The 20,181-nt window shown below is 46.9% G+C and overlaps 1 protein-coding gene and 1 long non-coding RNA gene across 4 annotated transcripts in view; one reads left to right on the top strand and one right to left on the bottom strand.

Annotated features, from left to right (window-relative positions):
• LOC128342845 (uncharacterized) overlaps positions 1 to 16,697 on the bottom strand; it is a 29,739-nt gene extending 13,042 nt beyond the window's left edge. For 2 of the 3 annotated variants that reach the window (XR_008315188.1, XR_008315190.1), the window contains exons 1-3: positions 15,888 to 16,697; positions 13,866 to 14,052; positions 9,500 to 9,572 (exon numbers count right to left, since the gene is read on the bottom strand). This is a non-coding gene — a long non-coding RNA (uncharacterized LOC128342845). Of the gene's footprint in view, positions 1 to 6,477; positions 7,654 to 9,499; positions 9,573 to 13,865; positions 14,053 to 15,887 lie in introns of those variants that run through there. The other variant, XR_008315189.1, reaches the window with a different exon arrangement.
• On the top strand, positions 4,793 to 18,932 carry GNB3 (G protein subunit beta 3). The gene is made up of 10 exons (XM_053290827.1): positions 4,793 to 4,897; positions 7,435 to 7,535; positions 11,573 to 11,611; positions 11,801 to 11,907; positions 13,110 to 13,173; positions 13,379 to 13,541; positions 13,666 to 13,732; positions 15,345 to 15,546; positions 15,766 to 15,982; positions 18,685 to 18,932. Exons 2-10 carry the CDS (start codon positions 7,479 to 7,481, stop codon positions 18,789 to 18,791), a joined length of 1,023 nt encoding a protein of 340 aa, XP_053146802.1. The 5' UTR covers positions 4,793 to 4,897; positions 7,435 to 7,478; the 3' UTR covers positions 18,792 to 18,932.
• The last annotated feature ends 1,249 nt before the right edge of the window (positions 18,933 to 20,181 follow it).

The raw sequence follows: 20,181 nt of genomic DNA, 5'->3' as shown, positions 1-20,181 counted from the left end.
TTGCTTCTGTTGTGGTTGTACATTTGTAAATAAAGAAGAAGAAAAATTACAGTCTCCACCACTCTCTCAGCCAGAAGAAAATAAATACGAATACAACAAATACGACCAATATTTATATACCACTTTTCAACAAAAAGTTCCCAAAGCAAAATAAATTGCTTCCTGTCTGCAAAGGCCTCATGATCTAGAAAAGAAAAAGAAGATAGACGCCAGCAACAGCCACTGGAGGGATGCTGTGCTGGGGATGGATAAGGCCAGTTGCTCTCCCCCTGCTCAATAAAGAGAATCACCCCTTTTAAAAGGTGCCTCTTTGCTCAGTTAGCAGGAGATGTCCCATAGTGTTATTGATCCTAGAGCCCCAGCCTCCCACTGAATGGGACAGTAAGGAGCAAATAACAATATGGAAGGAATGATTCTCCCAAGCAGGGTTGTGGGGGCGGGGGAAGGGGAAGGAAGAAATGCACATGGATGTTCCTGAACCAGGAAAGGCCTTTGTGCCATTCTTCTACCAGCCCCTCCCTGAAACACTCAAATAATATGATCCATGCCACCAAATAGCCCTACCTGGGAATCATCGGGTGAGATGCAAAACACTTTGGGAACATCCTGAAACCAGACACTCCCCTTGGACTATCACAGCACAGGTGCAAGAGAGTTTGAAGCTGGAGGGATGTGTACAGCAAGAGGAGAGGCGGCAGCAGGAGGAGGGGAGAAAGCAGATAGTGATGAATGACTCCCCTCTAAGTAGAAATAATCATTGTTGAGATGCATTCAGACCATTTGTACATGACAAGTAAGGACCCTAAACGAAATGTATTTTGGTGTGCATGTTTTACCTGGTGTGCCCTGGTATGCATGTGTTACCTGAGCCTGGTGTGCATGCCTGGTGTGCATGTGTTACCTGAGCCTGTGGCTGATCATGGTGGCAAAACAAATGTTACTTCATGTGCAAATCTTATTTTCTGTTTTTGTTTTTTGTGGGGCGGGGGCACTGGTGTTCTTTTTCACCCAATCTTAAAACTTCGTTTATGTTAAGAAGCAGAGCTCTTCAGTTTTGAGTCACTGCTACAGGGTGGCCCAAGGCACATTTCTTCTGCTGAGCCTTACTGTGGTTATCTGAACCTCCAGTGTGTTCCCATAAAGCTGTGGAGTTGTGAGGAAATTCTCTCGAAACATGCCCACCAGCACCTGGGAGAGCAGAACTTCATAACACCAAGAGAGGAACTGTGTCCAACTCCTTCCACTTCAGAAACAGAACCAGAATGGCGATGGGGCCATAGAATTTCAGCCTTTTCTTCTGTGGAGACTATTGGAAAGCTTTTCCCCTCAGAAGCAGAAGGGCTTGTGACTGTCTTGGGGGATATTCTTTAAGTTGGAAATGTTCCCACTCTTTTTGCAGGCGAGCCCGGTTGTCTCAAAGCGGGTAACCCGCTTGCAAAGCCCTCCCCTTAGTCCAGGTTAGTGGAGTGAGCGCTCCACTAACCAAGGTTTCTTGCTGCCATGGTGTGGCTCCACGGCAACTCATGAGGAGACCCCTGACCAGGAAGCTAAAAAGAAGCCTCCTGGCTCAGGGGTCTCTCCAGCATGCTCTGCGTGCTCGCGCCGAGCATGCTGGAACTTCCAGGGGCCGCACGGCCTCCGAACTCCCAAGCTCCCGCCGGCTCCATGACAGAGCCAGCAGTTGTGTGGGCGGCCGATCCAGCTGCTCAGGGCTTCCCCTCCAGTCGTCTGCAGGGAGAGCGGGCTAAGCCGCTCTCCCCACAAACCCACAAACCCGAGAGCAGGCTAAGCCCGCTCTCCCCGCAAATCCGCTCTGGACGAGTCTCACCGATTGTGAGACTCGCCTCAATCATTTCTACCCAGTTTTTCCTCCTACTTTGCTTTCACACAACCGAAAATTGAGCACACACACAGCTCCCAAACCTGGGTAGAACACAGTTTTTAGCCTACTTTCCAGGAGGCTTATGAGATCACCCGGCATTCTGTGTGTCCGTCCGTGTGTGCCCCCCTATCAACTTCGCAACACCTGGACCAATATGAACCAAATCAGGTACAGTTGTAGAGACACATAGGGACACCTCAACGGTGTAGTTTGTGATGATGTCATCCACCCCGATTCAAGATGGCAGACGCATAAACTTTTGAGGCACAAGTGGGCTAACTTGTAGACTGCCTAACTTATTTAAACCAAATTTGCTACAGAGGCAGGTACACATAGGGATGCCCAAATGGCATCATCTGTGATGATGTCATTCACTCCAATTCAAGATGGTGGCCGCATAAACATCTGAGGCGCAAGCGGGCTAATTTGTGGGCTGCCTAACCTATTTGAACCAAATTGGGTACAGTTGCAGTGAGTGACACACACAGACACCTCAATTGCATATCTTGTGATTATGTCATCCACGCCGATTCAAGATGGCGGACACAAACTTTTGAGGCGCAAGTGGGGCTAACTTGTGAACTGCTTAACCAATTTGAACCAAATTTGCTGCAGCTGTAGGGACACATAAGGACACCTCAACAGCGAAGATTGTGACGATGTCATCCACCTCAGTTCAAGATGGTGGACATGTAAACTTTGGAGGCACAAGTGCACTAATTTGTGGACAGTCTAACTGATTTAAACAAAATTTGCTACAGCTGAAGACACATAGGGATGCCCTAATAGCGTAGTTTGTGATGATGTCACCCACCCCGATCCAAGATGGCAGATGCATAAACTTTTGAGACACAAGTGAACTAACTTGAGGACTGTCTAACTGATTTGAACCAAATTTGGAACAGCTGTAGTGGATTTCACACAGGGACACCTCAATGGTGCAGTTTGTAATGATGACATCCACCCTGATTCAAGGTGGCGGACACATGAACATTTGAGGTGCAAGAGATCTAACTTGTGGACCTTGATTTGTACCAAATTTAGTCCAGATGCAGGGACAGTGAAAGGAAAGTAGGCTGATTAGTTCTTACTAGAACAACTTGTTGATTGTGTGAATGACCTCTCTGTGTAGGGTTGCAGCCTTTAATTAATTGGCTAGATGAATCAATTTAAAATGTTTTTTAAATGTAGTGCAAAGACCTCCCCAATTAATCGGGCAGTATGTTGGGGTTTTTTTAAGTTAATTATGCTTAAGTACTACAAACTTCAGGTGGCAGGCACATCTCCAATGAGGCCAGGAGTGGTCTTTTCATGAGGTGAGGCCTCCTCAAGTGGCAGATTCCTGAGGTGCTGGCAGAGTGTCAAGATGCCCCCTGCCGCCACCATCAGAGCAGCTCTTCAGGACTGATTTGACTCCTGCGGGGTTTGCAAGGAGCACTTCTCCTCACACTTCGTGCAAAACTTGCAAGAAGCACGAGGAAAGAAAAGGCGGATGCTGGCAACCGTCCTTCCTCTCTGCACCCCAGTGCCACTTTCAAAGTTTGCAAGAGTTGGTTCTGAGCAGGGGCTGACCCCTACCAGGGGCATGGGGCAAGGCAGCATCTGGAGGTTTTTCACACAGGACTTTCAAAGCCCTTTAGCTCGCACCCCCTCCAGAATGGAGGCTGTGCATTCACATTTCGGGCAGATTTACCCCGAAGTCCCTGCAAACTACTGGGGAGCACCTCACTCACAATTCAGGGGTTTTTTTACTGCACATTAGAGTGCAGCCTGATTTATACCCAGGGTAAAAAAAAAATCTAATTTTTGCATCTTGTTTTTAGGATAACTTTGAGTTCGCAGTAAAGCCTCACAGAAAACTAGTGGTAAAGCCTGCTGTGTGGAGAACTCCCTGGCACTTTATCTCAGGCACTGCTGCAATGCCTTGGCCCACTGCTGCATATGAGGCCTTCTTCTTCATTCTTACACAGGGGGAAATACATGACATATGTGTGCACCAGCTAAAAACAATGAAATTGGGTGATAATCCTAGCTCATTGGCATAGTGGTGATTTTATATTTATCTTTTTCATTTCATTTCATTTTATCAAAGGTTTACCCAGAGAGGCTGGAATTTCAGCTGATGAGTTAAAACACCCTCTAAGCTGTGTTCACAGCTGATTTTCCTCTTATGAACTGAACTTCGGGAGCTAGGGGCCTGGCTTCTCTGAACCCATCCGCTCCATTATAGCTACACCCCTGCAGGCCGCCTATGCCCTCCCTGTGCCACCAGTTGAATCCCTAAACTTCACACCTGCAAATACTTTCCCAATAATCTCACGAGCATGCTTTCTTTACCTCTCTTTTCAACTCCTCCTCTCTCCAGTCTGGACCGGGAGGCCAAAGAAAGATTCCCTGCACTGGTGTGTTCCTAGCAGCAATGCCAGAAGACTAGGTTGGGGGACATAATGGGCATGTCTTGATGGTCTCTAAAGAACTGAAATCCACTCAGGTTAATTGGAAGATCCTCATTCACCCTGGCAAGTCGTCTTGCATGCAATATATGTCTGAAAAGCTGAGGCAAGTGGAATTTGCAGTAGATTGTCCATGGAAGTTGTGACATAGTTGAGGCTTGCATTCGTGACAACAGCAGCAGCAACAACATCCGGATCTTAGTTTGCCATTGGGCAGCTAGAGGAAGGGTGGGGTCCAGAACATCAGCGGAAATCCTGAAAAGCTCGATTTTCATTTCAACAAGGACAACAAAGACTGAATTCGAACTAGTCAAGAGGACTTGTCAATATGGAAAAACCGAGTCTTTCCTGACCAATCCTTCTCACTCGCCACCAGAGGGCACTGCTGCGCTCTCAGCGCTGAGCAACGAAGGGGTGTGTTCGTGTACGTACAAGATCAATAAGGTTAAATGGGAGAGGATAAGAGATGGACGCTATTGCCCCAAGGGTAGGGTTGCCAGCTGACCAGAAAACAACAACCCGCACCAGGTCTGCTCCTGTGCATATATACAAAAATCGGCAGGTGAAGCTTTTTCATGGCATGGAGATTAATATTATATTATTATTATTATTATTATTATTATTATTTACACAGTCAGACAGGTGTTATTGACTGGTTTGTTTTATCCAGACATTGAGTCCTTCCCAAGGACCTGGGATGGCTGAATCTTATCATCAATACTGTTGGTTATTGATGATAAAATTATTTTATAATTATAATTATTTTATTATTATTATAATTATCATATTATAATATAATTATTATAATTATTATTATAATTAATTATTATATTATATTATATTATATTATATTATATTATATTATATATTATTATTATAATTAATTATTATTATAATTATAATTATATAATATAATAATATTATTATTATAATTATAATAATAATAATTATTATTATTAAATATTAATATTAATATTATTTACCTGTTTGCTGAGGAAGCTGCAGTTACAATCTCAGGAGAAGCAGGAAGGACCACTAACAAGTTTTCCACCCAACCCAATAGGGGGCAAAGGGTGTAAGCAGCGGCGGTGCAGAGTGGGTGGGGCTAGAGCTGGAGGAATAGGCGGCAGGATGTGTGAATATTGACATCTGAGTGGGCAGAGACAGACTGAAGGGGTTGGGAGAGAACAGGACAATGGCAATATTACTTACCTGCTTGCTTGCTTGCTTGCTTGCTTGCTTGCTACTAGGACTATTATTTATATACTGCTTTTCAACACAAAGTTCTCAAAGAAAGACATAGAAAAAAACCTAAGAAGAAAATGGTTTCCTCTCCCCCAAAAGGGCTCACACTAAAAAGAAACAAGGTAGACACCAGCAACAGCTACTGAAGAAATGCTGTGCTGGGGTTGAATACAGTCTAGCATTTTGAGTGTGCAGAGTGCTTCCCATACATGTATGCATATATGTATTTCATTTAGCAGGTTTTATTTTATTTTATTTTAATGTATTGAGTGAGTGAGTGAATTTTTATACCACCCCGTATACAGATCTCTGGGTGGTTAACACATTTAAAAGCACAAGCAGCTATTAAAAACCTTAAATCAATTAAAACAGTTTAAAAATAAATCTGAGTTAATGAAAAAAGGTATTTTTTAAAAAGTATATATATTATTTTGATGTAATCTTTATAGCAATCCTGTATAGCAGGCATTCTCAAACTTGGGTCTCCTGATGTTGTTGCTCAGCCATTGTGGCAGTGGATGATGGGGGCTGCAGTCCAGCAACATCTTACCCCTGGTGTAAGAGAAGTGTGTATTGTGATTATCCCCCTATTGCAGCTGGGGAACTGCAGGTGCCTCCAATCCCCTAATGAGTTAGTGGAGGAGCTGAGATTCAAACCAAGGAAGAGTCTTTTCCACCAGCTCTTGGCTGGAGAATTGGATTCCATAGGGACAGTAGTTTTGCTGCCGCAGTTGTCAGTGCCAGAGATGTGCCATGTTTTATGGTCTGTTAGAAAATCTGGCCACTGTGGGCCACTAGAAATGTTTGAAGTGGATTTATTAAAGTCCTCTTGTGCACGTGTGCCATAAGAATTCCAGATTCTTTTAAAACAGAAAATATAGACCATAGCCATTTTATTGAATTATTGCAAGCAAATTTATTTAATAGATATTACATCCTGCCCTATCCCCAGTGCTCAGGGCAGTTATACATGTTTAATGAGGGAGGGGAGGAATGAATGGGGTTTAAAAGACTATAATAGACCCTGAGAGGGGACAAGTTTGATAACCCCTGTTAGAACTTGCCCTGCAAAATAGTCAAAGGCATTAGGACTTTGGATTCGGAGTGGCATTCTAAAGCAAATGCTACAGTTCCCTGCAACTGAAAGAAAACACAGGGCATTTGGATGCATATTAAAGTTCAATTCAACACAAAGCTGCGCACATGATGACAATTGCCCATGGTGAATTTATAGTTGATCCACTAGAAGGATTCCCTAGAGTGGCTGTAGAAGGCATTCAGGCTTTTGATATTGTGCCCAAGGAACTAGGGTTAATTTTATTTTCCTTACCAGCTTGGTAACCTCACCTTGAAAGCATGCATTGGATGCAGGGCCAATGATCATCATCTCCCTCCCCCCAATTCTTGTCCAGTAGCTGAGTAGTTCAGTGCTGCTCAGAAGCTTGCTTCTTTACAGTTGGGCCAGTTTTTGAGGTATCATCTCAATCATCACTTTTCTACCTTGCACCTCCAACATGCATTTTAAGAAGTGGTGGCGGCAACAAAGGGACAGGAGCATTTAAAGGACGGACAGACAGATGGGCAAAGAGACACACGCCATTTTGCCTAGTGAGCATTCTCTGTTTGATCTGTGGCAGGTGAAGTAAGTGACGAGGTTCTCTGGTTGGCTTTGGCCCTGAGCTAAGATTTGCAGAATGGCTTGCTGTAAGCAAACTGTAAGAGACTCTGTCATATTTCTCTGTCACATTGGTGCCACCAGTATTAAACAGCGCTAAACAGACTCTTTCGTGATCTAAGGGGCATTGAAGACATGAAAGAAGTGGGATCACTCAACTTCTCTCTCTCTCCATCCAGGACCCAGGTACCCTGAGTGGGAGGCCCAAAGCTAGTTTGTCAAGATGGGCGAAATAGAGCAGATGAAGCAGGAGGCTGAGCAGCTGAAGAAGCAGATTGAGGTAATGCTGGGGGCGAGAAGCTCACTGGACTGAGCCCGTTCCCATCTTGGGCTTCTCCCTACACCTGCTTTCCAGCAGGTGTATTTTCTCCTCTCTCCCTGGAAGAGCTCCTTGGAAACTAACAAACAGATCCAGGTTAAGAACAGAATTGTCAGGAAATAGCTTTACTTCAACCCTAAAGGTAAAGTTGTGCCGTTGAGCAGAGGCGTAACTATAGGGGGGCAGGGGGGCACGTGCCCCGGGCGCCATCTTTTCTGGACACATGGGGGGCGCCGCCATGACAAAAAATTTTTTTTAATTTTTTTTATTTTTTGTTAATACAAATGTTTCCTGCTCAGTGCAGCAGCGCTGCAGCAGTCAAGGGAGTGCGTCGGCGCCCCCTCCCCCATGAGCGGTCCCTTCCACGCTGCCCGCGCCCCCCCCCCATTGCTTTGCTGGCGCCTGGTGGCCAGTCAGTGGCCTGGCTTGGCGGCGGCGGTGGCGGGCGCTTGTGAGGAAAAACCTAAGTATAATGTAGTATGTTGGGGGGGCGTGGGGGGGCACCATTTCAGTGCTTGCCCCGGGTGCCGTTTTCCCTAGTTACGCCTCTGCCGTTGAGTCAGTGTCAACTCCTGGTGCCCACAGAGCCATGTGGTTTTCTTGGAAGAATACCGGAGGGGTTTACCATTGCCCAGTCTGAGATGATGCCTTTCAGCATCTTCCTGTATTGCTGCTGCCCAATATAGGTGTTTCCCATATTCTGGGAAACATACCAGCAGGGATTCGAACCAGCAACCTCTTGCGCCCTAGGCAAGTTACTTCCCCACTGCGCAACCCTACATTGGTTTTATAGCATTTTCACTAACACGTGTTTCCTCAAAGAATTCTGGGAATTGTAGTTTGGTGATGAAGCTGAGAATTCACAATGTTAGGGTTACTGGCATAGATCACAAAATGCATAGGTAGCCGTTTTGGCCCATTAGGCAAAAAACAGCCAAAAGCACTGCAAGAGCGAGGTGTTGGGCTTGCTGGCTTGGCCCTGCATGACCCAAGTGCTTTGTGTGCCAGAGCAACACAGTGGCAAAACAGCCTGCAGTCTTCCTCACAACCTTGGGGTGGAGACCCCTCCGCAACTGCGAGGACAAGCCCCACCCATTCCCCTGTCTCCCCGGCTGGTAGGAAGACTGGGCTTGCTCACTGCTCTGGCCAAAGAGCTTCAGCTCTCTGGACCAAAAATGTGGAAGCCTAGTTGTGCCCCCATTGCTCCATAAGAGGTAACCCTGCACCCTGTCCGTCCTGTCCATTGCTGCAAGCATCGCCCCACCTGCCTGCTGCCAGCACTCCTGTTTCTTTTGGCATTCCTCCCCCCACCGGCCAGCCCCAACCCATCAAGGGCCCCACCCTCCACATCCCTTCCTGACCTCTTCCCGGCCTCACTGCAGAGGTGCACCTCGGTCATATTGGACACTGGACCTAAAGGCCTTTGGAGGACACACACCTCATCCCGCTGCAAGTTAAGTATCATCCCTACACACACACACACGCACACAGAGAGTGACACGTGCAGTATTTTTAACACTTGGGCTCTTCAGGGCACAAACAGCAACTGAACTCACAAGGATGTAAGAATATAAAACAGGTTCAGGTTGAGTATCCCTTATCCGAACTGCTTGGGACCAGAAGTGTTCCCGATTTCGGACTTTTCCAGATTTTGGAATATTTGCATACTGTATCTTGGGCATGGGATCCAAGTCTAAACACGAAAGGTTACTGTACACTGTATTTTATTTCTTTAGGTTTTATTTAAAGTATACAAACAAATAAGCGTTGAATTTACGATGACTACAGGTAGCTGTAAATGTAATGAAAACGAATTGCGAGAAAATTGTCAACGCAATAATGTTGCTGTTCATGTTATACTCAAATATGGCATTTTAGGTGGAGATGAAATTCAGATTCATGTGAAAATGATGCTTTGTACTTACTTTAAAAAGCCGTGGTGGTTTCTGGATTTTGGAGCATTCCGTATTCCGGATGTCCAGATTAGGGATACTCAACCTGAATATTTATGCAGATATGCATTAGCAGAAACATTTCAACATGCAATTTAGCATATTCCCATCCCCCATATTTCCCCCCACTCCCTGCTCTGTCTCTAAAGCAGAGATCACCCTCGGTGCCCAGTGCAAGTCACAGTCATGCTGGGCTGCCCAGTGCAGTGTGGGCTGGCAGCGCGATGACCACACGACCCAGGGCAGCCTAAAGAGGATTTGGGAGCCTCCAGGGAGTGTGAAGGCCCTGGAAGTCCAGGGGTAAAGGTGCCTCTGCCTCACTGGCCCTCGTTATGCTCCTCTTCCTCCTTGCTGGCCTCATCTTCCAGGGTGTGCCACTGCTTATGCTGCAGGCTGGCAAGACAATGTGGAAGGCCATTGTATCCAGTGGTGGCAGCTAGTGGTGTGCGAACCGGTTCAAATTCAAACCGAACTGGGCCAGGTGGCTTTTGTGCACACCCCTAGAGGCAACTTCAACCACCAGCCTCTCCTGGTCCTTGCTGCTGTGCCAGCATGACTCACTTGCTCTGTCTCTCCCCTCCAGCATCAAAGTGGATACATTTGGTACTGGAAGGGAGAGAAAGAGCAAGTGAGCTGGTGCTGGTGCTGTTGCAGCAGTGGCAACAAGGAGAGACCAACGAATGAAGCTGCTACTGCTGCTGGATGCAAACTTCATCTATGCTGCCTGGCCAGCTTGCTTTGACCATTCCAGGTTCAAGACTTTGCTCAGTGCTGATGTTCACTAGGTGACTTTGGGCCACACAGGGGCCCTTCCAGGTAGCAATAAATTGTGCGAGTTCAACGTGCTGTCTTACTGACCATACATATGCTCCCATGGATTTTTGTGTGCCTTCCCATTGGCTCTTGCTTTCTGCTGATACATGCTGATCAGTGATCTCTTTTTTTGTTTAAATTTTTATTGATTTTAACAATGTCTTAACATTCACATCACATTAAGCAAATTTTGACTTCCCGCTCACACCCCCTCGTGAATCACCAACTATAAAATTAACCCTTGCTATAATAATAATTCAAAACATTTATCTTAAACCTTACAAACTCAATTTTGATCTACCCAACCTGCTAATATTACTAAATTTCAAACCCTGTTGTAAAATCAATATTAGGAAAATAGTTCTTTAAGTATAATAAGAATGGTTTCCAATCTTCTTTAAAGCATTCCAATTTTTGGTCTCTTATCAGTACTGTAAGTTTTGCCATCTCCGCATATTCCAAAATTTTTATCAGCCAATCTTCTTTTGAGGGCAGTTCATTACTCTTCCATTTCTGCGCATATATTATTCTGGCCGCCGTGGTAGCGTACATAAAGAATGTTAAGTTGGTTGTAGAAAACACTCCTTGCGTTATCCCCAGCAGGAGGGATTCTGGCTTCTTAGGAGATGTCATTTTGGAAATTTTCTTTAACTCATGGTGATCTCAAGCTATTTTTGCAGCATTTACTGGTCAGAGCTTGCATTCTGAGAAGAACCTGTTCCCTTTCCAATACTATTTTTGTGACAACTACTGGTTCTTCTCAGAATGCAGGCACTGGCCAGCAGGTGGCACTGCAAAAATTGCACAAGGTCTCTGATCAGCATATGGCTAGAAAGTAAGATACCAATAGGAAGGAGCACAGAAGCTTACGGGAGTGTGTATACAGTCAGTAAAATGGTGCGTTGAACTTTATTGCTGTCTGGAAGGACCCCCAGTCTTCTTCACAGGATCATGTGAGGATAAAAGGGGAAGAATCACCCCCCGCGTATGCCACCATGACCTCCTCAAAGGAAAGGCAGGATAAAAATGTGATAAAAGAAATGCAGTGTGTGGCTGTGAGCCTATCTCTGGCTTGTCATATCAAAGGCAATGGGGAATGTAATTCTGGTCCCAGGCTGGGGAATTTGGGGCCCAGTTTTCTCAAAGATGACAGATGATCCCACTGTTTTCCTTTTTCCTCCAAAAATTTCACTTCATCTCAGTGTGTTAATCTCTCTCTCTCTTTCTTTGCAGGATGCTCGAAAAGCTTGTGCTGACACCACACTTGCACAGGTAAGTGGCTTTGGTAATAAATTATGTGTCAGGACAGAGGAAGAATCTGTCATAAATCCTGAGAGAGGAGTGGGATTCCTCCAAATTACTCAATGTATACAGGCTGTGGGGGTGAGGGGGTGGGGTGGAGACATGTTATTTCTCCCATGCCTTTGATGGCAGGAGCTAAAACTCCCACTTTCCATGCAGCTTGTTTCTGGGCTGGAAGTGGTCGGGCGCATACAGATGCGTACACGGCGAACCCTGCGTGGGCACCTGGCCAAGATCTACGCTTGTCACTGGTCCACAGATTCCAAGTAAGCGATGCTGCATCAAGGGGACCATATCCATCTTCCCTTGCTGTTCCTTACACTGAGAACTCCCTCCCCAACACACTACTAGGAGGCCACTTCTCTTGAACTTCCTCCTCAGCAGGTCTGGCCCAACCATAGAGGCAAATTAGGCAGCTGCTTGGGGTGACAACATTCCAGGGGCTCCATTCTCCGCTGTGCAGAGGTCTGGTGGGGAGACAGCTGCTGCTTCTACTTTCGCATTTCCCAGTTGTTTTCCAGTGCATGCTTGTATGTGAAATGAGGGCTCTAATCTAGGTTAAGGATGGTGCCCAGGAATTCAGTCTGGATAAACCGGTAGTGTCAACAGTTAAATTACTGGAATAAAACATGAAAACCAGAAAACAGTATCCTGGGAAATCTTTGATAATGTAAATATGCTGTTGTTATACTGCTTAGCATATGACAAAATGGTGGGCAGAGTTAATTTGCAGCGAAAATGCTGGGCCAGTCTTGTTCTTGAAAACCCACCTTTTCCATGAAGTCGTCGGCTTAATGCTTTTGTCCTCATACCCAACTGAAATGAAATGTACGTATGTGTAAAGTAAAGTTGTGCCGTCGAGTCAGTGTCGACTCCTGGCAACCACTACATGTCCTTGCCTTCAGTCCCGCCCTTGTGCTTGCCTCTCCCATCTACCACCCCTTGATCACAGTGTGGTAGCAAGGTGCTAAGGAGTAACAAATCTGCCTTGAGGGTGCAGTATGAAACGCCAAGGTGTGATCCCACAGAGGGAGAGACATGGGGCCAATTGAGGCCTGGTGACAGGGGTGTAACTACTATTAGGCAAGGGGAGGCGGCTGCCTGGGGGACCCCATGCCTCGAGGGGCCCCCCAGAGGCAAGTCACATGACTATATATTGTGGTGTGTGTATCAGCAAGCGGCCCATTTTAAAATTTTGTCTCTGGGCCCACTCCAGCCTTGTTAACGCCCCTGCCTGGTGACCACTGTTTCCTCTAACAGGGATTCCCAGATGTTGTTGACTAGAACTCCCAGCATCCCCAGCTGCAGTGGCCTTTGGCTGGGGATTCTGGGAGTTGTAGTCAACATCTGGGAATCCCTGTCAGAGGGAACACTCGAGTGACCTTTTGCCTGAGGGATGGTAGATTTTTTTTTTTTAAATCCAATTCAGTTTCAGACATACTAACAGGTCTCTGTTCCTCTCTCTTAGGCTCATGGTCAGTGCCTCACAAGATGGGAAACTCATTGTGTGGGACACATATACAACCAACAAGGTAAGGGTAGAAACCTCAACTGTTAGCAGGACCAGGAATGGCAAGATCGAAACTCGCCTTATAGCTACTAGCATTTCATTCCTGAGCCTCCATTGCTGCCGCTGGAGTTACTCCCGTTACTGCCAGTGTTTCTCTCAAGATCCAGAGTCCCACCCAGGGGGATCCCACACTCACTTTGGGTTTCCACCCTGTCCTCTGATCCCAGGTTCATGCCATCCCCCTCCGCTCCTCCTGGGTCATGACCTGTGCCTACGCCCCATCGGGGAATTTTGTGGCCTGCGGAGGTCTCGACAACATGTGCTCCATCTACAACCTCAAGAGTCGCGAAGGGAGCGTGAAAGTGAGCCGGGAACTCTCGGCCCACACAGGTGACCTTTTGCTTAGTCAGAAATTTGATTTTAATATATTTTAGAGCAGAATACATAGAGCCCTGGGTGCAGTCTTATTTTTCTTTTCCCAAGGCATTTGCATTCTGCTATCCTTTCCTTGCAGGCTACCTCTCCTGCTGCAGATTCTTGGATGATAACAACATTGTGACCAGCTCTGGGGACACCACATGGTGAGTGTGTCCATTTACCCATGAGATCCAACCAGCATGGTAGGCCACAAAAGCGGAGTGTTGGCTCCTGCCCCTCCCCATTTACAAGACAAGCTTCCACTGTGCACCTCAGTATATTAAGCCCCCCACTCACCCCACTGCAATCCTGGTAACTCAAAGTAAAAAGGTAATTCAGGTGATAGTTTATCTTCATTCTCTCACTCCACAGTCTTCAAAAAAGGCTGTCCCCTTGTCAGCAACTAGCCAGATCTCCACTTTTAGTCTGAACTCTCAGGGTTTTACTGTCCTTCTCAGGGTCTCCAGGGAAAACACTGCAGTATCTGGATGAGGAAAGAAAGTCAAAGGAACAGGCTAATTTTAGCTTGGCTTAGGAGAGCTTTTGTTATTAGATTTGCTCTCCTGTTAATCAGGCATCACCTATGAGCCACCGGACTCTGCCCACTGACCCGCCAGGAGGTGCCACCTTTTTCTCCAGACTGGCACAACATCTTCTCCCCACGGAGTCACCCCTCCGCTGCAGACCTATCCGTCCTAAACAGGGGCCATCATTTGAGCTGGGCTAAAGAGGAAGTGTTGGCCTTGCACTGCCACATAAGCTGAGAAATCGGCAGGGGGCTCTTCCACCACCTCTTCCACAAGCATGGCTTTGACGGAGTTCTCCTCCCATGAGGATGTCCCTCGGCTGTGCTCTCCCCTTTGCCTCCGTCAGCAGGGCCTCAGTTGTGAACCCTGACAGTATAGGCCTCTTCAAAGGTTCAGAAACTGGGTACCTCACTGTACCCAGATACTGGATGAATGGTAGCGCACCAGCTAGCCAGGCCTTCATGCTGATGTGCTCCTCAAGCTGCCGCTGCCGCCCCCCACCACACACATACTCAGGATTCAGCAGTTCTCTGCAGAGGCAAATGCTGAATCCAGGGAGAGTTTGTCTTCATGAATGCTGGACCGTGTTTGAGATCATGAGGAGAAACGCTCCCCTAGTTCAGTGCTTGCCTCTGCGGTAGAGTTACTATGCCCCCCGAAATTCTGGGTTTCACCCGGATTTTAAGCATCTCACCCAGATTGCTTAGCCCACCCAAATTCGCCTGGATTTCAGCTTTCATTTAACTAAAATAAAATAAAATAATAATAATAAAAGCTAAGCTCTAGCCCTTGTAGAAGTGGAGTTACAGAGCAAAACCTGCAGTCACTGTTCTGCTCAAAAATTATTTGCAAGCCAATTTACCTAATATGCAAATTAGGCACCCGGATTTGGAAAGCCAGAATACGGCAAGCGGACCTTACTCTGCAGACAAGGGCTGAACCTGGGAGAGCGAGCGGGGGTGTGGCTTGAAGAATGCCTCTGCACAGGTTGTGGTTGGTTCTCTTGTGTCCAGGCTGAATGCCTGAACAGGGCTCCTGTGCCGGGGGTGAGTTTAAAGAGCCCTTTGCTGTTGGCTCCCATCTGCGCTTATGTAAAAATAGCTGAGGGGAGCTTTTAGGACTGGGGGCTTAACTGAGGCCTAGATGGGAAGGTCCCTCCAGCCAACCGTTGCCAGCTCTTAGACTAGCCTGGTTAGATCTGGGATTCAGAAAGCAGCAGCGGAGTCCTTCTTCTCTCCTGCCCCTGCAGCGCCCTCTGGGACATTGAAACCGGCCAGCAGAAGACGGTGTTCGTAGGCCACACTGGGGACTGCATGAGCCTGGCTGTCTCCCCAGACTTCAAGCTCTTCATCTCGGGAGCCTGTGATGCCACAGCCAAGCTGTGGGACATCCGGGAGCAATCTTGCCGCCAGACGTTCATGGGACACGAGTCTGACATCAATGCCATCAATGTACGTTTCTTCAGGGGCCACGGCCGTTGCCTTCAGAGCTGTGGGGTGCGGGGGGGAGGGAGGGAGGAGGGAAAACGCCACAGCTGAGGTAGGAAGATGGTGGCTGGGCAGAGCATGGCAGAAGAACATGACCCTCTGGGACAAGGCCGGGGCTGAAATCATGGGAGGAGTGGGGCTGGAGAAGGGAGAGAGCTGACGGTTTCTTCCCTCTCTGCCCAGTTCTTCCCCAGTGGCGAGGCCATCTGCACTGGTTCTGATGATGCCACCTGCCGCCTCTTTGACCTCCGAGCTGACCAGGAGCTCATCGTCTACGCACACGAGAGCATCATCTGTGGAATTACCTCAATCGCATTCTCTCGCAGTGGGCGCCTCCTGCTGGCTGGATATGACGACTTTAACTGCAACATCTGGGACTCTCTAAAATCGGAGCGTGTGGGTGAGTTGGGCTACGCCGCGGCGCTCCAGTCTCCCTGCTTTGCTCCAGGCAGACTACTTCCCTTGCAGGAGTCATGGCCATCTTCCCCCCCCTAGAAGGGACAGTTCAGAACTGCAGAGGTTCTGCTCTTCAAGAGGATAGCGTCCCCCATGCCAGAATGGAAGGACTGAAAGCTTGTCTACACTATTGAACGAAGGCTGGCTCTAGGTCTGTGAAGGCCCTCAGCCTGAGAGCACTGAGAGAGGTGTGTGTGTGTGTGTGTGTGTGTGTGTGTGTGTGTGTGTGTGTGTGTGTTGGTGTAGTGGTTAGAGTGCTGGTGTTGGTGTAGTGGTTAGAGTGCTGGACTAGGACCAGGGAGACCCGAGTTCAAATCCCCATTCAGCCATTATTGTTATTATTTTGCATTTGAAACTAGCTGGGTGACTCTGGGCCAGTCACTTCTCTCTCAGCCTAACCTACTTCACAGGGTTGTTGTGAGGAGAAACTCAAGTATGTAGTACACGGCTCCTTGGAGGAAGAGCAGGATATAAATGTAGTAATAATAATAATAATAATAGGTGGGACATGGCGGCTCTCCTCTCCCTCGGCAAATGGTTGAGGAAGAGCTGCTGTGGATGCCACCCCATTCCTCCCCCGCTTCACCAATGTGGAGGGAGGAAGAAGGAGCTGCTGATCAGGGAGTTCAAAATGGCCCCCACCCACACCAGTTGGCAAATACAGGATGCATAACGGCGAAAGCAGCTCTTCCTCTCCTCAGTGCAAGGAGGAGGATCTGCTCCTCCTTCCACCATTTGCTTAGAGCAGGCCTGCTCAACTTGGGCCCGCCTGCAGACGTTGGCCTACAACTCCCATAATCCCTGACTATTGGCTACTGTGGCTGGGAATTATGGGAGTTGTAGTCCAAAAACAGCTGGGGGCCTAAGTCAAGTAGGCCTGACTTGAAAGGGTGAGAGGGAGGAGAACCACCATCACCACCAAGTCTCTCAGCACAGCTCCTCTTCCTCCTCCCCTTTTCATTGAGAAATTGACTTTCCTCCTAGGGACTCTGCATAAGTGCAGATGGGGAGGCAAGTGGAAGAAGGCCGTAGTGGCACAAGAGACTCATGGTGCTGCAAACAGCCCCCTGGGGACTTGGGGATCAGCCCTTGGGCCTGTGCCTGGCTTGGCCAACCCCTGATACTGCTCCTGATTAGCGCATCACACGATCAAGCTGTTCCTGGATTGTACCACAGCATGTGACTGGAATTTCAAGACTGCATGTTCCCTCACATAAAAAGCTCCCCACATAATAAAAACTACATGTCAGGGAGAAGGGTACTTTACTAATCTTGCCTTCTTTCCAACATTCTAGTTTTGTATATGCAGCCATTTTCCCCCCATGAGGGGGACATTCAAACATACAACCCCATGCCCTTCAGTCTGAAATGGGCCCAGTTTGATGGGACTTGCTGTGGACTGGTGCTGAGGCTCTTTCAGATGGCGATATATTTCAGCCAACACAAATTACAGTGGTAAATAAGGCAAGAAATCCATACAATGTACAAGGATGTCACATGACATTCTTAGCGCCATCTATAGGCAGTCTGTGGCAATCCATGAATAAACCAGTGCCTTTTCAGACTCTTTATTCTCATGTGAAAAAACAGATTTGCATACAGATTGCCAGCAGATGGTGCTAAGAATAGTCCACAAACATCCTTGTACATCATGTAGATTTCTCATTTTACTTATATTACAACAATATCATCACCTAGAAGAGCCTGTACACCCTGGAGTGATGTGGGCATCTTGTATCCTGCAGGACCACCCCTTGCATTAGCCATATTCCCACATAACAAATGAATCATTCAGCATTAATGAGGGAACACCTGCTCCCATATCAAGCTTCTCTTATATACTACAGTCATAATCGGAGACTTTGCTCTGGATGGCCTTGCCCTTGGAGGATAGGTGGGTGGCAAGAACAAGGTCTTCTCCAGAGTAGCACTCGACTTTCAACCCCCCTCCCTCTGCATGCACACGCACACACTAGAGAGGGCCACATTGCTCCCTCCGTCTTATCTTCCTGGTGCTAAATTAATTCTATTCAAATGAGCTTTGGGTGAGAGAAGGAAATTTTTAGGATTTTATCATTTTGTCACTGCCAGTATTATTATTATTATTATTATTTCGATTTCTATACCGCCCTTCCAAAAATGGCTCAGGGCAGTTTACACAGAGAAATAACAACTCAATAAGATGGCTCCCTGTCCCCAAAGGGCTCACAATCTAAAAAGAAACATAAGAGAGACAGCAGCAACAGTCACTGGAGATACTGTGCTGGGGGTGGATAGGGCCAGTTACTCTCTCCCTGCTCAATAAAGAGAATCACCATGGTAAAAGGTGCCTCTTTGCCCAGTTAGCAGTAGGCAAGATCCAGACTACGTTAGCCATGAAATTAACCAGATTACGTCCCATGAGAATTAGTGGGACTTGAGTTAGTTATGACTAATTTGTTTCACTTATTTTAATGGTACTTCCTCCTGAATTAGTCTGGATCCTGTCCAAAGTTTACAGACTGCATTCTGATAGTATTTTTGAGATGGTATTTATGTTGTGGTTTAGAGTGTGTTCTATCTTGTTTTTATATTGCATGTTAATCACTATATAAGCTGCCTTGCCGATCATGGTAAAAAGTAAAGAACCAATTATTTCTCCCCCAGGAATCTTGTCTGGACATGACAACCGAGTGAGTTGTTTGGGGGTAACTGCAGATGGCATGGCTGTGTCCACAGGCTCCTGGGACAGCTTCCTGAAAATCTGGAACTGAAGAGGAAATGGGATGAAGAGAAGGGAGAATGTGGGGAGCCCTCCCCAGATATATCATTTATTGAATACCACTGGCATTTCTGCTTGTTCTGTGCAGACTTATTGATCCACAAGGCACTTCCCTACCTTAAAGGAGAAGCTCAGGGAAAAGGGTCTGACACAGGCCAGTTTTCCCCAAACCTCTTTCTCCCCTAACCCACACCCTCACTTCCTGCCTTTTGGAAGCGGCAAGACATTTCAGTGTCTCCCCCTTCATGTGGCTGCTTCACAGTCGCCTACGAACTCTGCCAGGTTCCTTCATTCCAAGCTACAGAACATCCTGATGGAATCCCAAGAGATTTCTAAGGCCTCCAAGGCAGAGGCACCCAAACAGGATCCTGAAAACACCCCTATAAGGGACATTCCCTGCAATTTTCATGCTGGGTTTCAATTTTTATCCCAGTTTTCTAGCCCCAGGGCCCTTTGCCACACCCCAGCTGTAATTTGCCCTTTCAGGCACACATCCTTGAAAAAGAAGAGGTTAATCATGCCAAGGACTCTGCACTGATCTTTATTCACTTTGATCCCAAATAAGGAGGAAAGAGTAAGTTAGCTCATTGCTTTAATCTATGCATTGTTTGGAGGAGAGTTTGCTGCCTCCATCTTGGGCACCAGAGCCAGGGAATGTATAATGTAACCCTATTTATTCTCTGCCTGTAGTCACCCCTTCCACCATCACCCTCCAATTCCTCACCTTATATATTATGTATTCTGCCCATTCCATCATCCTATAGGTCCCCTCAGCCCCTGCTTGGAGATGTAACTATATCATACAGGAGTTTTATAGCCCAGGCAAAATAAAAGTGACAGATCAAAGAGATCGGCTCAAGCTGTATCATTTGAGGCCAGCCCTCTGGCTGAGGATGGTAATAAGGGACAGAATGGGGCCAGCTGAGCATATTCCTAAGGTCCCAGGGATTCTCAGCTGGCAGAGGGCAGATCTTGCAATTTTAACAGCTGCTGCTCTCCAGAACAATATTAAGATCCATAGGTCAGTCAACTTCAGCCAGAAATGAGAAACTGATAACCCCTGGAAGCAATAATGGAAGAATAAAGGTTCCAGCTTATTGAAGGAAGAGTCAGTGGTTAATTCCTCCTTAACTGTTACTTATAGCCAGTGAGGTGTAAGAAACCAGTGCATTAGATTTAGATCTGAGATGCTGAAGGGGGCTTGTTCCTGTTTCTAGACCTCTGGCTATTGTATTCAAGAGCTCTTGATGATCAGAAATCCTATTTGCAATCACTGCTCATATTTAGCATTTGTGTCCTCAAAGCACTTCATATGCATCAGCTCAGTTCAGGTATCACACCAAGCCATGGTTTGCACATACCATAGTTTGCCGCTTAAACCA

Source organism: Hemicordylus capensis, chromosome 2, assembly GCF_027244095.1.
Source record: "Hemicordylus capensis ecotype Gifberg chromosome 2, rHemCap1.1.pri, whole genome shotgun sequence".
Lineage (NCBI taxonomy): Eukaryota > Metazoa > Chordata > Lepidosauria > Squamata > Cordylidae > Hemicordylus > Hemicordylus capensis.
Note: the sequence above shows the minus strand (reverse complement) of the source record. Positions and strands in the feature narration are given on the sequence as shown.

Bases quoted from the DNA above. Each gene is read 5' to 3' on its own strand.
- GNB3 (XM_053290827.1), top strand. From the start codon at position 7,479: ATGGGCGAAATAGAGCAGATGAAGCAGGAGGCTGAGCAGCTGAAGAAG. The intron at 7,536-11,572 runs GTAATGCTGGGG...CTTTCTTTGCAG, and splicing joins AGCTGAAGAAGCAGATTGAG to GATGCTCGAAAAGCTTGTGC. The intron at 15,983-18,684 runs GTGAGTTGGGCT...TTTCTCCCCCAG, and splicing joins TCTAAAATCGGAGCGTGTGG to GAATCTTGTCTGGACATGAC.